At 44.0% G+C, this 20,460-nt stretch overlaps 1 protein-coding gene across 2 annotated transcripts; it reads left to right on the top strand.

Moving 5' to 3' along the window:
• Positions 1 to 361: 361 nt before the first annotated feature.
• Positions 362 to 19,659, top strand: LOC135524279 (WW domain binding protein 1-like). 2 transcript variants are annotated; one of them, XM_064951686.1, is made up of 4 exons: positions 362 to 568; positions 11,479 to 11,581; positions 14,852 to 15,013; positions 16,286 to 19,659. In XM_064951686.1, exons 1-4 carry the CDS (start codon positions 482 to 484, stop codon positions 17,206 to 17,208), a joined length of 1,275 nt encoding a protein of 424 aa, XP_064807758.1. In that variant the 5' UTR covers positions 362 to 481; the 3' UTR covers positions 17,209 to 19,659. The 2 variants fall into 2 exon arrangements, with proteins under 2 accessions (XP_064807758.1, XP_064807767.1); XM_064951695.1 differs by lacking the exon at positions 362 to 568 and adding an exon at positions 8,183 to 8,662.
• The last annotated feature ends 801 nt before the right edge of the window (positions 19,660 to 20,460 follow it).

A 20,460-nucleotide genomic window follows, 5' to 3' on the forward strand; every position in this document is an offset into this window, starting at 1 on the left:
GCTATCAACTGATATGAGCCAGAGTATGGCTGTGGATTGACTGCATTATTTAAATGAAATGTTGGCATATTGGCAGTTAATTAGCTACATTTATGGAATCATTCCTCTAAAACTGTCTGGCTAACACACATACAGTGCAGATAAATTCTTCACATTCATTGTTTTACACACTATCTTATCACAGCACTGGCAAACCAAACCGTGGTTGAACAACTCCCTAACCAACATGGCTGATCTTTGGACGATCACAAGAAGGTTCCAGCCATTTTAGTATTCAAGTTCCACGCACGGTGTACCCCGGGCCAGATTAATCGAATTCGCCTCCTTGAAATATCAAATTACGCTGTAGCAAGGAGGCAGCGCATGCGTGGTCTTTCAGTGCGTCTGGTCGAGCCGTAAACTAGTTTGACATTTCGCTAATATTAGTGAAGTGAACAACAAACGTCTACGCTTATGTTTTTACACGAGTCCGGTCGGGGGAATGAACGAGATTTTAGGCGTGGGTCTTAAAATGGGATTGTTTTTGCACGTTGTCGCTGTCAGCCCCTCCGAAGCGACATTAGACGAGGTAAGATTTGGACTCAAGTCTGCCAGGATTTGTTTTTGGTTCGGGTCGTGCATGTTTATTTGGGTAGCTAGTAATGTTGCAAATACGGCTAGCTTTGTTGGGTAGCTAGTTATTAATTTGACCATCTGTTTTCCTACAAGTTTGCTGGCTTACTAGAATCGGTTGGGTATAACTTCTAAATTCGACCGCTGTAGCTAGCTTTAGCTATCTTGCTAGCTAGTTAGTTGTTCAGTCAGCTATTTAGTTGGCATCACAGGCACTTAGCCATATTGCTAGCTAGCGTTGACGGAACTCGACAGTGTGTGCTGCTTTAGTAACTAACGTTCGTTACATGGCTGTTAGTCACTAACCTTAACCTGAGTGTTAAGCAAACTTCTCTAGCCGCACCCATTGACAACTGTCTAATTAAATGGTTGACAGTTAAAATATCTCGCCACGTACAGCATTATCCTAATAGCCAACAAGTCAGTAGCTGTCTACTTAAACAATGATTACTTGATGTTTTGATACACATGCAGTTTCAATGCAAATATATAAGTGCTGTTTTATAAACGGGTTGGCTGTTGTAACGAAAATGATGCGCGTGCATCGATGTGACCGGAATCTGCGTTATGATTCAGAACAGCCAGCTAGTAACAATGAGGGGATTCGGTTCATCTGGCACGGGTAGGCGTGTTTTACATAATGTGTGAATTGATTGTAATTGTTTTTAGAACCAACCAAGCCTCCCGAGCATGAGCCAGATGCTCCAGTCAAAGCTCACTGTGAAGTCGGCTCCAATAAACGGTGTAATTAAGCACGTGGTGAGATTGCTTTTTAACATGCGGAAGTTCGCTTTTGATACAAATATATATGTATCTGCCTTCCCAATGAAAACTAGTTTTAAAGTTGAAACATTTTCTGGAAAAGAGGTGTATGTTTCTGGACGATTCACCATGACCGAACATCGCAGATTACTATTTCATTTGAGAAAGGAGCTCTTCCCTCACCGTTTTGCACCTCACGTCTCCGGCCATAGACCGGTGCCCCGCTCAGCATAATCGAATCCACCCAATCACAAGAAGCCGCAATTAAGGGATGTCTCGTTTCAGCTAGCGTTATCTTGTTCTTTATATCGTGTCCTATTTTCAGGTGTTTTGACTGATTTCATGTCGATGCTAATATGTACAAAAAAAATATGCTTGCTAGCTAACCAACAACTGTAACGATGTATTTGAGACAAGTGCTCACTGTGCTGCGCCAGCTATTTACCACTCTGCAAAGCTGCCTCCCAGAACAAGATTCAAATCGAAAAACGCTAACCTGCTCTTGTGCTTTCAAGACAACTGGAAATGCTGGTGGGAAAACGACGTCAATTCATGACGTCAGTGATTTTCAGGTCGGAAAGTCGGAGCTCTCGAAAGATGCCAAGTTGGATGACCATTCAAAACGTTTTTTCCCAGTTCGAGTTCTTTTATTTTTTTTAGTTCCCATTCGTCTTGAAGACACTGAAGTTGGACATTTTAGAGTTTCCAGATGTTTTGAACCAGGCTTAATTTCAGTCCATGTCCTGACACACACAGTCCTTCCTCATATACAAGAGCATTTTATCATTAGATAATTATTACTAGTAAAGTTATTTAAGTTGTGGCCCATTCTATACAAAGACATAGAAGCCAATCACAGCACTCCCTTTGGGTAATTCCCACAACTGGCATTCGACCCCTAAAATATTAAATATTCATGTTTATATTTTTCAATATTCATATAATGTGCATTTTTTCAATTAAAATACAACTCATATTACAGAGCAGGCAGTAAAGCTTTGACACCAATTTTTCCTTGGTAGTGCAGAATAAACATTATGGAGTCTTAAAGAAGGCCTGGGTAATGCCAAATGTCACATGTTCCAACTGCAATTCATTATTTTTCAATTATGCTTTAATATAAAAATGTAATGATGGTGATGGTACAAAATATGAATAACACCTTCCTAATATTGAGTTGCGCACCCTCCCCCTCCTTTTCCCTCAGAACAGCCTCAGTTCGTAAGGGCATGGACTCAAAAGCGTTCCACAGGGATGCTGGCCCATGTTGACTCCAATGCTTCCCACAGTTGTCAAGTTGGCTTGATGTCCTTCTTGATACACACAGGAAACTGTTGAGTGAGAAAAAAATGTTGCAGTTCTTGACACAAACTGGTGCGCCTGACACCTACTACCACACCCTGTTCAAAGGCATTTAAACTTTTGTCTTGCCCGTTCAACCTCTGACTGCCACACATACACAGTCCATGTCTCAAATGTCTCCAGGCTTAAAAGTCCTTAAACCCGTCTCCTCCCATGTCTATCTACACTGATTTGAAGTGGATTTATTAACAAGTGGTGTCAATAAGTGATCATAGCTTTCACCTCGATTCACCTGGTCAGTCGGTCATGGAAAGTGTTCTTAATGTTTTGTATAGTCAACAATCCTTCCTCTAAAGGACCCTTCTATGGATAGCATTTTGTGAATATCCAAAAAATCATGGTCCAGTTTTGTGAGGAATCACCCACAAGTCTAAATTTCATTTAACAATGTTTTTCTTTATTTCTAGGAAGGGGGCTACAGCCCCTCACAGATATCTGAACATTCTCCCTGTTTGCTGCTACATCATTGAGACTTTCCATTTTGTATCTGGCAGCTTGCCTTAGTTCTGGGTGACTGAATATAGTCACCAGTTGCTGAGTGGAGGAGCCAATGTCAATCCCAATGTCTTGCTTAACCTCTGGATTTGTCAAGTTCTGTTTGAGAGAAATATTGAGTGACCCAATACATGGATTGCATTGTCCTACTTGGTTTTGGCCTAGGCCTACATCAGTCACCCTCATTTTTCAAACTCCCAAACTGACCAGGTATCAAACCCAGGTTGTCCGTACATTGCATTTCAAGATTGCCTTAGCCCCCTGTGCTACAGCTTAGAAGTGTAGCCTAATATCTGTCTGAAAAGACAAGACTTCAGATCTCTTGCAAGGTGGTTACTCTTCACGTGGGAGTATTGTTGGTGAAACATGAACCACAATAGGCTAGTTCCCTGAGCACGTCCTCTTTTCCCTTTGAAAAGTAGAGCTGAATGTGTGTGTGGTGGTCGAGAATGTTGTTTTTGTTGTCACCGCTTGTTCTGTTCAGCACTAACTGTCCAACCTTGAACTTTCTTCAGAACATATCTCTTCTACAACACTGTTGCTGTACAGTCCCCTTGCCAGTCAGCTCTGTGTCAGTATTGAATCTGCAAAATAGGAAGTGAACTATGTCAGGGTTCTACACTAACTTTTTCCAGCTACCACCTTTTTCAGTTGGTGGCACCAACACACGATTTAGTCACACCAAACGTTTAATAAAGATAATGGACAATGACCTGGCCGGTGTCCCGTAATGACTGCATTCTGTACAGAACCAGGCTAAAATTGACTAGTCATCTTTTACATTAGTATGCCCTTGTTCTTTGATGTAGATTGATTTACTGTAACAGCAAAGAAAAAAGACTTTAAAATAAAATGCTAAATGTATTTAATGCGGATTTCAAAGTGGCATGTGTTCTGTGAAATCATCTAGAGGGCAGATTTTGGAAAAACGATACTTGATACTGTACCAAAACGATATCATGGCAACAAAACAAAAATACATTTGATGTTCAAAATCCACAACAATTCTTAAAACATATTTGCTGACCATTGTTGAGAGAATTTGTGAAATTTAGATTCTTGTGTAGTTACCCTTTAATTCAGGTGCTTACCAGCCAGACAGTTGTTTGGCTAGCTGTGTTTCTGCAGCGCACTTGTAATGTTGTTTTCAAAACAAATGGCCACTGGATTGATGCAAATAATCAGGATTCTGCCAAGAAGGCATAGGCTACTTTGTAGTTCGCTTTTATTTGTCTTTCCATCTACCTGAACACAGTAAGGGCATCATTAACGGCTCCATAAAGCGGTAGACATATAGGTCCTACACGTACCACACACAGCAGAGCTCGACATTCAGGTAAATTTGCCAGTGGCACACTGGGCCAATGCCAACTTAAAGCTACTGACCCAAATTAGAGAAATACCGACACGGGTCAAGATCTGACAGGAAATCGAATGAAGTGCATAATTTCAATAGCAGCTGATTTTATCATTCATTTGCGATCTGAGCAAGTAGCCTATACAGGGTTCAAACAGACATTTGCTGCTCAAACAGACAAAATTCAAGGACTTTTTTTCAAGCACTTAAAGCTTCAATTTGTAACTTTTTGGGCGACCAGACCAAATTCGCATAGAAATATGAGTTAAAGGCAAGTCTAAGAAACGGTAGATCGGTTCTATGAGCGCTATTTCTTTGCTTCCCGTTTTAAGTTTTGTTCTTGCGTCTTTTACTTTCAGTTTTGTACACCAGCTTGAAACAGCTGAAAATACTATATTTTTGGTTATGGAAAATATATTTAGATTGTACAATGATTCTCTACGCTATACTTGTGTCACAAACTGAATTTAGGTATACTATTAGAATTTTAGCGACCAGGACATGCCAGAGTGATTTCTACATAGTGCATCTTTAAATAAGAAATGTGAAGGACCTACATTTTGATATTTCATTGTTGTAGTAGCGTATAAAATAAACTGTCATAGTGTGCATTACCACTTTTAAGAATAAGGAATTTATTTAAAGGCCTTATGCATTGACATTTGGATTATTTTGACCTTCTAAAATATGTCAAAATAATGTGGGTTTTGCCTGACTAAATAGTCATGTTCCCAACGCACACGCTAATGAAGTCTGGCTTAAATCAACTACCATAACTTCAATTACTTTTCAAGGACCAAAGAGCATAGACGTAGGGCCCTTCCGAGCCTAATCTAGTGCATTTGATTGGAATAATTAGCTGGTTGGTTAACTGAATCCGGTCAGTTACCTAGAATTGGAGTGAAAACCTATGGGAGGGTAGCTCTCCAGGTACAGGGTTGGAGTGAAAACAACCTATAGGAGAGTAGCACTCCAGGTACAGGGTTGGAGTGAAAACAACCTATAGGAGGGTAGCACTCCAGGTACAGGGTTGGAGTGAAAACAACCTATAGGAGGGTAGCACTCCAGGTACAGGGTTGGAGTGAAAACAACCTATAGGAGGGTAGCACTCCAGGTACAGGGTTGGAGTGAAAACAACCTATAGGAGAGTAGCTCTCCAGGTACAGGGTTGGAGTGAAAACAACCTATAGGAGAGTAGCTCTCCAGGTACAGGGTTGGAGTGAAAACAACCTATAGGAGGGTAGCTCTCCAGGTACAGGGTTGGAGTGAAAACAACCTATAGGAGAGTAGCTCTCCAGGTACAGGGTTGGAGTGAAAACAACCTATAGGAGGGTAGCACTCCAGGTACAGGGTTGGAGTGAAAACAACCTATAGGAGGGTAGCACTCCAGGTACAGGGTTGGAGTGAAAACAACCTATAGGAGGGTAGCACTCCAGGTACAGGGTTGGAGTGAAAACAACCTATAGGAGGGTAGCTCTCCAGGTACAGGGTTGGAGTGAAAACAACCTATAGGAGAGTAGCTCTCCAGGTACAGGGTTGGAGTGAAAACAACCTATAGGAGGGTAGCACTCCAGGTACAGGGTTGGAGTGAAAACAACCTATAGGAGAGTAGCACTCCAGGTACAGGGTTGGAGTGAAAACAACCTATAGGAGAGTAGCTCTCCAGGTACAGGGTTGGAGTGAAAACAACCTATAGGAGAGTAGCTCTCCAGGTACAGGGTTGGAGTGAAAACAACCTATAGGAGGGTAGCACTCCAGGTACAGGGTTGGAGTGAAAACAACCTATAGGAGGGTAGCACTCCAGGTACAGGGTTGGAGTGAAAACAACCTATAGGAGGGTAGCTCTCCAGGTACAGGGTTGGAGTGAAAACAACCTATAGGAGGGTAGCTCTCCAGGTACAGGGTTGGAGTGAAAACAACCTATAGGAGGGTAGCACTCCAGGTACAGGGTTGGAGAGCCTTGCTCTATAGGAAATGTCTGTTTTTTTAAAGGCAGACTATTCCATGGTGACTGAATTGCACATTGCAAATATTCAACCAAGACTTAGAACTTTTTAAATGCCTGGTTTGCATACCCATTCTTGCCTTCGCATTTACTGGTATATATCCTAACTTGGAACATCTTTCCTACCCCTACCCCTGTCGGTCTTGGCTCCACGCAACGACCAGCAATTTGAGCTCCTCAAGCTTTCTGCCCGACAGATTATCTGTGGGCTATATGAGTGTGGTGAAGAATCAACATATCGAACTAACAGCTTCGGAAATCCACCTTTTCTTTTTATATAGATCAATTATATAGCATTATAAAAAAAGAATCACTGGCCCAAGCAAGCCACTGACGAGGGCTTCCTAAACCTCCCCTGTATGTCAAGCCCTGACACACAGACTGGGGCATTTCTGTGCCATTGTTGCCTTATCAGAAAGTTGTTCTATTTTTGGTCAATTGCACATTACTGTTTGACTAAATCCTGATAATAATAAGAAAGCTAATAGTGAACCTAATACTAACGTTACCAGGTAATAAAGCGTCTCCGATTGTTTTGTAGCAGTAGCGAACCCTGTGTGCAATATGTCAGTCCAAAAGAATGCTATGCTGGTTGAGACTTCTTTGCCTGTCATGTCGCTTACGTGAGCAATCCATGCTTCTATTGCAGGCCTAAGAAAGATGCACTTGGATTTTCTTTTTCATTCAAGACATTTTGTAGTTTTTTTTAGCGATGGGCCTACTAAGAATTTGAAACTAACATGCTTCTTTGCATGAAAAGGTAGAGATCCTTGATAAATAATTTAGCTTAGACACTAGTATACAGCATCAATAGTCTGTCAGTTTGGCAGGTTTGTGCATATTCATGCCAGATCAAATGCTGTAACATATGCACACTGTCAAGAATCCACTTAGTCACTTTTTAGCAGCTGTCCTCAAGAGAGAAAATGTTCTGATAGTCAAGCAGTGACACCAGACTGTTCTTGTATGTCTGGTTGTTTCAGCAGCTTCTCATTATGGTCAATTTGAAGTCGAAGTAATCTCTATTATGCCTGTAGGCTCTGGCAGAGTTAGTAACACAATCCACCCATCCCTAATCCCCTACTTTAGTACGAGAAGGGATGGTTGTTCCATCCTGCAGCAGCCTATTGTCGAAGACTGAGGAATGTTGTCTGTCGAGATTCTTTGTTGGGTCAATGTCTCAATGTCTTGCCTGATACGTCTCCTAGGCGATAGCAAATTCAGACGCCCCCAAAAAATTTACTCTTCATCTCTTAACCTAGGCTTAGGCAATTTTGTTGTCCAAATAGTATGGATTTGCCTTTAGTTTTTGTTTGTAGGCCTAGCCTATCGTGCTAACTGGACTGGATCCAACATCCTAGCACAAATACAACAACAAGTAACAAAAACATCACGTCATACAGTACAGGTCATAGGCCTAAGGGTTATATCTTTGCACTTTGGTTCTCGACAACAGCCCCGAGGCTGGGAGCCAGGGAGTTCTTGAGCTCTGAAGCCAAAGGTCTCTGACCTAAGACTATTGTGTAATCTCCTCAGTGCAAGTTATTTCAGAACTGGTAATGCCTCCAAAACAAACAGTAGCCTAGTTTCTCTTTTTTTTTTGTGATGGGTTTATGCCATGTCATACAATGTAGTTGTATGGTGTAAACTATTTGTGGGAGGCTGTTAAAAAGATACACTGCAGAAATGCTCCAGGCTTGCCTAGTGGAAACGCATAGTGTGTGTGTGAAGTTGATCTGTGGCTGGGCTTCACTATTCCTGTGTTAGAACTGTCCTCACTCGGACACACAAACTCCGCATGCCGTTTTGAATACAGAGGGTGCTCCACTCTTCATTACCATGCAGTCCTCTACTCTGGCTGGCAGCTCACACTCCACTGCCACTTGGACATTTCCTTAGAGAAATCCTTGTCCCCTATTTTGCTTGGTGTGTGTGTGTGTGTGTGTGCTCTTTCACTTTTTTCATCTGTGGACTGGAAGGATAACGACCCTTGAGTTGAAAGGACTTGTGCGTTCCTTGGGATTTTGGAATTTTGGACAGCTATGCCTCTACAGCTGGAAAGGAAATGGGTATAGAAAACCTTGGCTAACATTTCTCCTCAGGATTTAATCCATAATCTAATCTTGTAGATAATGTGTAGCCTGGTAGGGGTTGCCTGCTAAATCAATATACAATCTGAAGCAGTTTTTAATTAGAGGCTTCCTTGGCTGTCTTCCTTGTCTGGTTTCTGGTTTTTAGTCAATTTTTTCTCAACAGCTATTCCTGCTGTCCCCTTGGAAAGTAGAAACTGATTGATTGAAGGATAACGTGTGTATTGACACTGATTTTAAGTGTGTCTTTGATCTATCAGGTTCAAAGCTTTTGATGTAGGCTAAAAGGCCAGTTCCTGTTTGACTGGAGGCACATTTAGGCTGTCATCTACGCAAACAGAAGATGCTTGTTTCTGTACATTGTGTTTCTCTTGATTAGACGAACTTGGTGTGTTTGTTCCAGGGTGGGCCATGTCTGTCTATAAGCCAAGTAATGAGTGATAAGTGATGAGGAAATCTGAGCCGTGGACATTCTAGCAGCTTAGCACCCATGTATAAGAGGGACGATGGGGAGGTTCAATACTACCACTTATGTCTGGACCTAGTTCGTCCAGACCCTATAGGCTACATTGAACACGAGTAATCAGTTATTGATCTATTTTTATGTATTTAATTTTTAAAATTGAAGACTTATTTCATTATTTATTTATTCTGGCCAGGTACAGTATCTGTGAGTGCTGATAAAGTGACCTCGCCTAAACCCTAGAGGGCAACATGCAAATATGAGTGATCACTAGCCTATCAACTGTCTGAAAATCTTGATATAGTCTATAGGCTATACTAACTAGTTGTTAATCAGTTGTTTGATGAATACATGTGTTTGTTATTCGGGTCCCATACAGTTACAGTATCTGTGAGAGTGTAGTACTCAGGTGACCTAGGTCTCATCGCCAGAGCAATTTCTGTAGAGATAGCTCAACTGCTGTATGTTGTGATCTTATAGTTGATGTTTCAGTCAATGCTCCATAATGCGGTCATGAGTTGAAGGTGCTACACACAGGATTTATTTTTGCATTGTAATTTCAGAAGATGTCCGTCATATATACATGCATGCAGTAATAGTAGAATGATAGTGTTTCACAGTATTACTTACCTGCCAGTGTTGTGATTAGCTGTGATATTCACCCCATTGATTTCTCCCGCGGAGCGACATGGATGGTCAATATAGGAAAGCTGTTTTGACTTTGTGGCTGTGTTATTTGGTGGAAATGGAGTCGTGGCCAATGTAGAAATCACTCTTTTCCTGGATGCTAAAATTCTACACTGTCCTCTCTATTTCAATTTGTGAGAAAACAAGCATTGAAAAGTGTCGGGAATCATTGTACAATCTAAATCGCTTTGAAATATATTTTCAACAACATATACACTGACGAAAAAATATAAACACGACATGTAAAGTGTAAATAAAAGATCCCAGAAATGTTCCATATGCACAGAAAGCTTATTTCTCTAACATTTTGTGCACACGTTTGTTTCTATCCCTGTTAGTGAGCATTTATAATTTTAACAAGATAATCCATCCACCTGAAAGGTGTGGCATATCAAGAAGCTGATTAAACAGCATGTCCACCAGAGCTGTTGCCAGATAATTTAATGTTCATTTCTCTACCATAAGCCGCCTCCAATGTTGTTTTAGAGAATTTGGCAATATGTCCAACTAGCCTCACAACTGCAGATTACTTGTATAGTGTTGTGTGGGCAAATGGTTTTCTGATGTCAGTGTTGTGAACAGAGTTCCCCATGGTGGGGTTATGGTATGGGCAGGCATACGCTACGGACAACGAACACTTGCATTTCATCGATGGCAATTTAATTGCACAGAGATACCGTGACGATCCCGAGGCCCATAGCCATTCATCTGCTGCCATCGCCACATGTTTCAGCATGATAATGCACAGCCAAAAGTCGCAAGGAGCTGTACACAATTCCTGGAAGCTGAAAATGTCAGCTCTTCCATGGACTGCATATTCACCAAACATGTCACCCATTGAGCATGTTTGGGATGCTCTGGATCAAGGTGTACGACAGCTTGTTCCAGTTCCTGCCAATATGCATCAACGTCGCACAGCCATTGAAGAAGAGTGGGACAACATTCCACGGGCCACAATCAACAGCCTGGTCAAATCTATGTGAAGGAGATGTCGCACTGCATGAGGCAAATGGTGGCCACACTGCAGATACTGACTTTTTTTAATCCAGTCCATACATTTTTTGTTATGTGACCAACCGATGCATATCTGTATTCCCAGTCATGTGAAATCCATAGATTAGTGCCTAATTAATTTTATTTGAATTGACTGATTTCCTTATGAACTGTAACTCAGTAAAATCTTTGACGTTTTTGCATGTTGCGATTAAAAAAATATATATAAATATATATATTTTTTTGTTCAGTATAGTTTTTGAAGCTGGTGGACCAAAAGTAAAAGGCTTGAGCGCGAGTCTCTGCCATGTTACAGGAAAAGGGGATGATGAGGGCCAGATTGGCTTTGAATGCAGCCTAGTGATGTTGCAATAGACCTAGCTTCCACATAGGGAAGACATCCTGAGAAATTCTAGGGGTTTCACCTTTTATCAAGATGATGATGATGATGACTAACAAAAATGAACATCAGTATTTGAGTGGCGGCTGCTGGGTCATATTCACTAGGCAACAGACGGAAGAAAACAGACTGACACGGCAACAGACTACCTGGGCTTGTCCGATACGAAACGCTTATTTCTGTTGTCCATTGCAAAAGTTTGTGGATATGCGGTTCTACACTCCTGTTATTGACTTGTCTCTTGTCTTCCAGAGCCTTCTGCACTGTGAGGGGCTGAACAACCAGAGCTACGTCTGTGAGTCAGGACACTGCTGTGGGGAGTCACAGTGCTGCAGTTACTACTATGAACTCTGGTGTAAGGACTCTCTCTCTCTCTATGCTATCACACACACACATGCTCTTTTCTCTCTTTGCTCTCTCTACCTTTCACTCTCATTCTCCCACTCTGAAATGCATTTGCATTTTAGTCATATCAGTGCACCCTCACATTCACCTGTACACGTGAACAGTGGTGGAGAAAGTACCCAATTGTCATACTTGAGTAAAAGTAAAGATATCTTAATAGAAAATTAAGTAAAAGTGAAGACACCCAGTAAAATACTACTTGAGTCGAAGTATTTGGTTTTAAATATACTTGAGTATCGAAAGAAAGTATAAATCATTTAACCATTCCTTAAATTAAGAAAACCAGACGGCAAAATTGTCTTGATTTTTTTTTACATTTATGGTTAACCAGTGGCACACTAACACTCAGACATCATTTAAATATGAAGCATTTGTGTTTAGTGAGTCGGCCAGATCAGAGGCAGTATGGGATGTTCTCTTGATAAGTGTGTAATTGACCATTTTCCTGTCCTGCGAAGCATTCAAAATGTAACAAGTACTTTTGGGTGTCAGGGAAAATGTATGGAGAAAAAATTATATTTTCTTTGGCAATGCAGTGGAGTAAAAATATAAAAAGTAAGGTACAGATACTTTAAAGTACTACTTAAGTAGTTTTGGGGGTATTTATACTTAAGTACTTTACATCACTGCATGTGAACATGCATGTACTGAACATACAGTACATGTTCTGAATGCACACCCTACATCTTTCAAAAAGACAGGTCAGTTCTAACACTCATTTAAAGCTTATTTACTGTACTAGGACCTTCCTCCCCATCCCAGGAGTTAGGTCCTCTGTATATCACTTCCTTCTCCTCCCCATCCCAGGAGTTAGGTCCTCTGTATATCACTTCCTCCTCCATCCCAGGAGTTAGGTCCTCTGCATATCACTTCCTTCTCCTCCCCATCCCAGGAGTTAGGTCCTCTGTATATCACTTCCTTCTCCTCCCCATCCCAGGAGTTAGGTCCTCTGTATATCACTTCCTCCCCATCCCAGGAGTTAGGTCCTCTGTATATCACTTCCTCCTCCATCCCAGGAGTTAGGTCCTCTGCATATCACTTCCTCCCCATCCCAGGAGTTAGGTCCTCTGCATATCACTTCCTCCCCATCCCAGGAGTTAGGTCCTCTGTATATCACTTCCTCCTCCATCCCAGGAGTTAGGTCCTCTGTATATCACTTCCTCCCCATCCCAGGAGTTAGGTCCTCTGTATATCACTTCCTCCCCATCCCAGGAGTTAGGTCCTCTGTATATCACTTCCTCCCCATCCCAGGAGTTAGGTCCTCTGTATATCACTTCCTTCTCCTCCCCATCCCAGGAGTTAGGTCCTCTGTATATCACTTCCTTCTCCTCCCCATCCCAGGAGTTAGGTCCTCTGCATATCACTTCCTCCTCCATCCCAGGAGTTAGGTCCTCTGTATATCACTTCCTCCTCCTCCCCATCCCAGGAGTTAGGTCCTCTGTATATCACTTCCTCCTCCTCCCCATCCCAGGAGTTAGGTCCTCTGTATATCACTTCCTCCTCCATCCCAGGAGTTAGGTCCTCTGTATATCACTTCCTCCTCCTCCTCCATCCCAGGAGTTAGGTCCTCTGTATATCACTTCCTCCTCCTCCTCCATCCCAGGAGTTAGGTCCTCTGTATATCACTTCCTCCCCATCCCAGGAGTTAGGTCCTCTGTATATCACTTCCTCCTCCATCCCAGGAGTTAGGTCCTCTGTATATCACTTCCTTCTCCTCCCCATCCCAGGAGTTAGGTCCTCTGCATATCACTTCCTCCTCCATCCCATCCCAGGAGTTAGGTCCTCTGTATATCACTTCCTTCTCCTCCCCATCCCAGGAGTTAGGTCCTCTGTATATCACTTCCTTCTCCTCCCCATCCCAGGAGTTAGGTCCTCTGTATATCACTTCCTTCTCCTCCCCATCCCAGGAGTTAGGTCCTCTGTATATCACTTCCTTCTCCTCCCCATCCCAGGAGTTAGGTCCTCTGTATATCACTTCCTCCTCCTCCCCATCCCAGGAGTTAGGTCCTCTGCATATCACTTCCTCCTCCTCCCCATCCCAGGAGTTAGGTCCTCTGTATATCACTTCCTCCTCCATCCCAGGAGTTAGGTCCTCTGTATATCACTTCCTTCTCCTCCCCATCCCAGGAGTTAGGTCCTCTGTATATCACTTCCTCCCCCTCCCCATCCCAGGAGTTAGGTCCTCTGTATATCACTTCCTCCCCATCCCAGGAGTTAGGTCCTCTGTATATCACTTCCTCCTCCATCCCAGGAGTTAGGTCCTCTGTATATCACTTCCTCCCCATCCCAGGAGTTAGGTCCTCTGTATATCACTTCCTCCTCCTCCCCATCCCAGGAGTTAGGTCCTCTGTATATCACTTCCTCCTCCTCCCCATCCCAGGAGTTAGTAACTTCCTTCTCCTCCCCATCCCAGGAGTTAGGTCCTCTGTATATCACTTCCTTCTCCTCCCCATCCCAGGAGTTAGGTCCTCTGTATATCACTTCCTCCTCCTCCCCCATCCCAGGAGTTAGGTCCTCTGCATATCACTTCCTCCTCCTCCTCCATCCCAGGAGTTAGGTCCTCTGTATATCACTTCCTTCTCCTCCCCATCCCAGGAGTTAGGTCCTCTGTATATCACTTCCTCCTCCTCCTCCATCCCAGGAGTTAGGTCCTCTGTATATCACTTCCTTCTCCTCCCCATCCCAGGAGTTAGGTCCTCTGTATATCACTTCCTCCTCCATCCCAGGAGTTAGGTCCTCTGTATATCACTTCCTTCTCCTCCTCCATTCCAGGAGTTAGGTCTTCTGCTTTTTGCCGTGATAAATGAGCTACAACATGAACTGTGAACTCCGATTGGGACGTAGAATACCAATTGACCCCATGGTATACTGTTGGTAACCAAGTTCCAATGCAGTTACATCCTTGCTATGGAACAATGTTTAGAACAAACCTGGAGGGTAGTTGGCCAATATCTATGGCTTTGCCTCCACATTGTTACTGTGTAGTGGTGCACTATATCTCTCTATTGCATTCACTAGCAATTTGTCACCACTGGCATTCACTGTACAGGCACTAGATTTTTACAGTAATGTACTGTAGCTCCCTGTTGCTTTCAAAAACTCTGTCATCCCTTCTGTTCAGCAGTACTTTTACAGTATTTTCACCATAGAGACATGAATAACACGTATTAACATATGTCTATGTTTCACAGTCTTTCTACTGTGTCTCTGTCTCCGGCAGGGTTCTGGCTGGTGTGGGTCATCATCTTCATCCTGAGCTGCTGCTGCGTGTGTCACCACCGGCGCACCAAGCACCGGCTGCAGCAGCAGCAGCGCCAGCACGAGATCAACCTCATCGCCTACCGCGAGGCGCACAACTACACCTCCCTTCCGTTCTACTTCAGTAAGAGTCCCGCCTATCAGAGCTCCCCGTGTGGCACGGCGCGACACCCACAACACGAGAGAGCGCCGTGTTCTGTACACAGTGTCAGACTTGTGGTTGTCCGTCATTGATGTCGTTAGCGTCATATTGCGTTTTTGCACGGTGTGCTGCCTGTATTAACCGTGGCACGGTGTGCTGCCTGTATTAACCGTGGCACGGTGTGCTGCCTGTATTAACCGTGGCACGGTGTGCTGCCTGTATTAACCGTGGCACGGTGTGCTGCCTGTATTAACCGTGGCATGGTGTGCTGCCTGTATTAACGGTGTGCTGCCTGTATTAACCGCGGCACGGTGTGCTGCCTGTATTAACCGTGGCACGGTGTGCTGCCTGTATTAACCGTGGCACGGTGTGCTGCCTGTATTAACCGTGGCACGGTGTGCTGCCTGTATTAACTGTGGCACGGTGTGCTGCCTGTATTAACTGTGGCACGGTGTGCTGCCCGTATTAACCGTGGCACGGTGTGCTGCCCGTATTAACCGTGGCACGGTGTGCTGCCCGTATTAACCGTGGCACGGTCTGCTGCCCGTATTAACCGTGGCACGGTGTGCTGCCCGTATTAACCGTGGCACGGTGTGCTGCCCGTATTAACCGTGGCACGGTGTGCTGCCCGTATTAACCGTGGCACGGTGTGCTGCCCGTATTAACCGTGGCACGGTGTGCTGCCCGTATTAACCGTGGCACGGTGTGATACAGCTTAGGAGGAACTGCACAGATACACAGTGTTATACTGGTAGTAGTCAACAACATGGCATTATTGCGCAATGCCCTTCTATTTCAGTCCTATCATTACCGTGGCGCAATGAAACACGAGAGCACTAAAGCTTCATACATACTCAACTTCAGTCTCAGTAGTTCTCTCCTTCTGCGTTTCTGTCTGACTACATTGCATTGTTATTCCCCAGTGCTGAGGCTTACTCAAACATTGCACCTTGGGTGAATTTTTGTGATTTTTCCCTCTCAGCTAGGGGGGATATTTCTCAATGGCAATTATTGCATCAAACAGAGTTTAGTCACTGCCTGGCAGCGCCACCTTGACTCAACTCCAGTCCTTTGTTTGAACTAGGAGTTGCGGTTTTGGTATGGGATGAAACACAGCCCTGTTTCATGCCCCAGATTGCAGGACACCTGAACCACTGGGTCTTGGTTCAATGCCAACGTTGCAACATGTTTTCCTTGCAATCATTTTCAGTTAATCCTAACTGTCTTATGTGTCCCTCTTATCTTCACTTCCAGGGTTTCTTCCAAATTCCCTCCTACCTGACTACGAGGAGGTGGTGAACCGCCCTCCCACCCCTCCCCCTCCCTACAGTGTCTTCCATACAGTCAGCCCCCTGCCCACGGACCCACAGGACGGCCCGGGACTGGGACACTGCCCGACCATCCAGACCACTCCGGTTCCCCCAGTATCCAACACCCTCTGCTCCAGGCCGAGCCTGGAAGAGCCTCACCGCATTGGCAACAACAGACACAAGGCAGACAATAAGCCTCAGGAGCCCCAGGATGGTGGACTAGGGCCCCAAGATGGTGGACCAGGGCTAGGGCCCCAAGATGGTGGACCAGGGCTAGGGCCCCAAGATGGTGGACCAGGGCTAGGGCCCCAGGATGGTGGACCAGGGCTCGGGCCCCAGGATGGTGGACCAGGGCTAGGTCCCCAGGAGGCCTCTACAGAGGAGCCTAGAGGCCCAGAGAAGAGTTGCAAGGAGCCTCTGTTACTCGGGGACCTAGGGGGGCCCGAGAGCGGTGCCCAGGAGGACAAAGATAATAGGGGGGCCCTTGGGCGGCGACGCCGATTCACGGGTGACTCTGGTATCGAGGTATGCTTATGTGATCGTGGTGGTAGTACCAGTATTGGAAGCCAGGAGGGCAAGGAGCTGAGGGAGAAGGATAGCCTAATGGGGGAGGAGGTTGAGGAGCAGGAAGGAGGAGACTTCTGTGATGGGTGCGGTCACCCCACTCTGGGAGTGGAAGAGGAGCAGGCCCTCGCCCTGGATGGACCCGATAGTAGGTCGGAGTGCAGGTCGGCGACAGGGTCCACCTCCCCGCCACCACCCGCTATGACGCAACCCACCCAGCCCCCGGTGTGCCTGCTCCTCCACACCATCAACGAGCTTGAGGGGCCCCCTCACCATGGCAACAGCACAGAGCCCCAGGGCTGAGCTACGCTAAGCTAAAGCACATCTTCACCAAGGAGGGAGAGAGAACCAGGAGCGGGAGTCAAGACTGTGTGTGTGTGTGTGTGTGTGTGTGACGAGTAGGAAGTTGTATTTTATCCCAGAGTCTGGACTTAAAAGCCTGATGTTGATAGCTAAAGCCCATTTGGCATACTGTAATGGTGGCCTTAACTGCAATGTACAAGGAAACAGGAGGACAGGTTTGGCCTATCACCAACCTGCCTACAGACTGCGAGCAGCGTAAATGTCCTCCTTTGTCTGCCTTTACCAAGAGAAAGGCGATCGTGTAAAGACTTATGCAAGCTGGAGGAGATTGATAGTCTGGTCAGTGGATGCTGACCTGGCGTTTGGTGCGACCAGTATAGTGTAAGTACACACTGGTGCAACTCTAGCCTGGTCTCAGATCAGTTTGTGCTGTCCTGCCAACTCCTATGCTCAGTGTACCAAGCTAGTGAAAATCATCGCAGCTACTTCCTGTATCTGTTCACAGGAAGTAACATCCTGGACAAATACACTGAAGCGGTACAGGCACATTGTCAAGCAGTGCAGTGTGGATCGTCATGGCGACGATGTGTGCTTATGTAATGTGATAGTCCCAGTCGGTATGAAATAGAACGTGGTGGCCCTGCCTGCCTGTGGGGAAAACAACACATGGTTACTTTGGTTACCTCGTTGGCTCACAGCAAAAACTTGACCTTTTTCCAAAAGCTATTTTCTTGTCTGCTTGTTTTAGTCAATTACAAAAATACATTTAAGAAAAGTACAACGTGTGTGTGTGTAAAGATTACTATTCAACTTTGCCCGCTCCTGTGCGTTCTCACTACTTAGAGAAATGTAATGTTGTAGGCGCTTGCCTCGTTTTCATGACGGCACTAAATGTTAACCAAGTGAGTGCGTGCTAGCACCAACCAGAAGAGGACTCTCCAAGCCTGTTCCTGGATAGCTATCCTCCTGTAGGTTTTCACTCCCAACCCCAGTTGAAACTAATCTGATTCGGTTTATAAACAACTCATTTTTTAGAATCAGGTGTGCTAGATTAGGGTTGGAGTGAACCTACAGGACGGTAGCTCTCCAGGAGCAGGGTTGGAGAGCCCTGAACCAGAACATTAAGCTAGCCAACACAAACGGACTTGCTATAAAGCTACAAGAAGTGAGTGGAGTTCTAAACTGACTGTACTCGACAAGATACATGTCTTACCTGTGATAACATATTTTCCACACACGTAGCTAAAGTGTAGCCTACTTTGACACCGGGTCCCCACAATTTCTCACTCTTCCACACCGAATAGCCTGAAGCCACAGGGCTCTTCTCGCTGGCTCTATTTCCCTACGTGGGAGCATTGCGATCCGTAGGTTGAGATTTTGGACCTAGTTACATTTTGTATAACAAAAAGTGTACTACGAAGTTGGCTCTTTTTACAGTCGCGGTCAATGGGGAAAGAACGTTTGTTTTCCCCAGTTGGTGGGCGTTGTCGAGGGCAATTAATTCTTATGACATGAATACTGACTCAGACTAATACTGTACAGGAAGAGCCTGACACTAAACACTGTGTGTGAATGTTACTGTTCCACATAAGACCTTTTAGCCTTGTGTTTTTTACTCTCCTCTTACCCTGTTGTCACAGGGACCCAAGTGCATTAACACAATTTGTGTGACACAATCATTTTATTTTGCACATAAATATATGTGACTCTAATAATGGAGACAAAGAAATGAATCCAACATAAAAAAAAGTTGTATCTGCGAATCCTGTCTTTTTTCCCCCTCATTTTTATTTGACATTTGAATCCGTTACTATTTGTTTTGTAAAGGATGGTTTTCTAATGTGTCGTTAGCTTGGTTCTCGTAACTATCATAAGTGCTTTATATAGGCCTATTATGCATTTTGTAGAAACAAATAGAATATTCTATAATTGTGGTACAACAAAGATAAACTATTCTGCATTTTGGACGGATGTCTTTGTCAACTCGTGTAATGAAATTATAAAGCTTTTGATCGACATATTGGAAAATTGTGTATTATTATATCATACAACGCATTAATGAACCAAACTAGCTACTTTTAAATCTGTCATAGCAAAATGTCAGTCTACAATCATTACTTTTTTAGTTAGTGAATGATTAATTTCTATTTCATTTTAATAAATAACTTACTATTGTTTTGCTGAGTATAGAATTGTTGTACTCTTGAAGCATTCAATCTCCTTCAATCAATCAAAAGAGTGTGAAGGTGAAGATACAGGGAACTTGATGCACAGATTAAATGACCTATTGAATGAGGTGACAATATTGTATTGTGAATAATGGTCATCATGCCAAAGATATTATGCTGTTTCCACACGGGATGTAAGGTGGTTGTGCACATTTTCTGTCTTTTGTTCGTAAGCCATTTTATTACAGCAGCGAAATTGACATGTTCAATAAATGAAAACCAGAAACTTTTTGTCGTAATTTTGTGTTCTTTGTGTTCCACATATGCTGAATTGATAAATGATTTGAAAGCTGCATTTTAATCAAATGGACGAGGCAAGGTGAGTGCTATGAGGAATACTTCTATTTATGGCCTGTAGGCCTCATTGACCTGAGCTCATACAACTAGTTTTTGAGTAATAAAAAGCTTAATGTATGGATTATTTTTGACTATAACAAATACTCCGATGAAACATATTGTGCTATTTATCACATCAAACTGGTGTTAGATTAGTTTCTGGATCACACCAGCCAAATCAAGAGACCCATGTATGCTTTGAAGTCTGTCTGGTCTACCTCCTTCCAGTTGTCTTTAAACGTGCCCCTCCCCCTCCAAGTTGGTCATGTTTATCACTATCGTTTCGATTGACTCTGTCAGGAACAGTTCAAAGCAGGATGTTATGTCATCAACCCAGGATATGGCGTTGGCCCTGGTATCATCCTGATAACATTTTCAGCTGACAGCCGACCTCTCCTCTCAGGTGGGGACAAATTCCCATTCCTTGACCAGATTGTAACAACAACCTCAGCAGGGCCCTCTTCCTCATCACTGGATTGTAACAACAACCTCAGCAGAGCCCTCTTCCTCATCACTGGATTGTAACAACAACCTCAGCAGGGCTCTCTTCCTCATCCCTGGATTGTAACAACAACCTCAGCAGGGCTCTCTTCCTCATCACTGGATTGTAACAACAACCTCAGCAGTGCCCTCTTCCTCATTACTGATTTGTTCCACATCGGTTGTCTCTTGGTCTGGATCATATTCT

The sequence above is a fragment of the Oncorhynchus masou genome, chromosome 4 (assembly GCF_036934945.1).
Source record: "Oncorhynchus masou masou isolate Uvic2021 chromosome 4, UVic_Omas_1.1, whole genome shotgun sequence".
In the NCBI taxonomy this organism is placed as follows: domain Eukaryota; kingdom Metazoa; phylum Chordata; class Actinopteri; order Salmoniformes; family Salmonidae; genus Oncorhynchus; species Oncorhynchus masou.

Bases quoted from the DNA above. Each gene is read 5' to 3' on its own strand.
- LOC135524279 (XM_064951686.1), top strand. From the start codon at position 482: ATGAACGAGATTTTAGGCGTGGGTCTTAAAATGGGATTGTTTTTGCAC. The intron at 11,582-14,851 runs GTAAGGACTCTC...TGTCTCCGGCAG, and splicing joins TTACTACTATGAACTCTGGT to GGTTCTGGCTGGTGTGGGTC. The intron at 15,014-16,285 runs GTAAGAGTCCCG...CTTCACTTCCAG, and splicing joins CTCCCTTCCGTTCTACTTCA to GGTTTCTTCCAAATTCCCTC.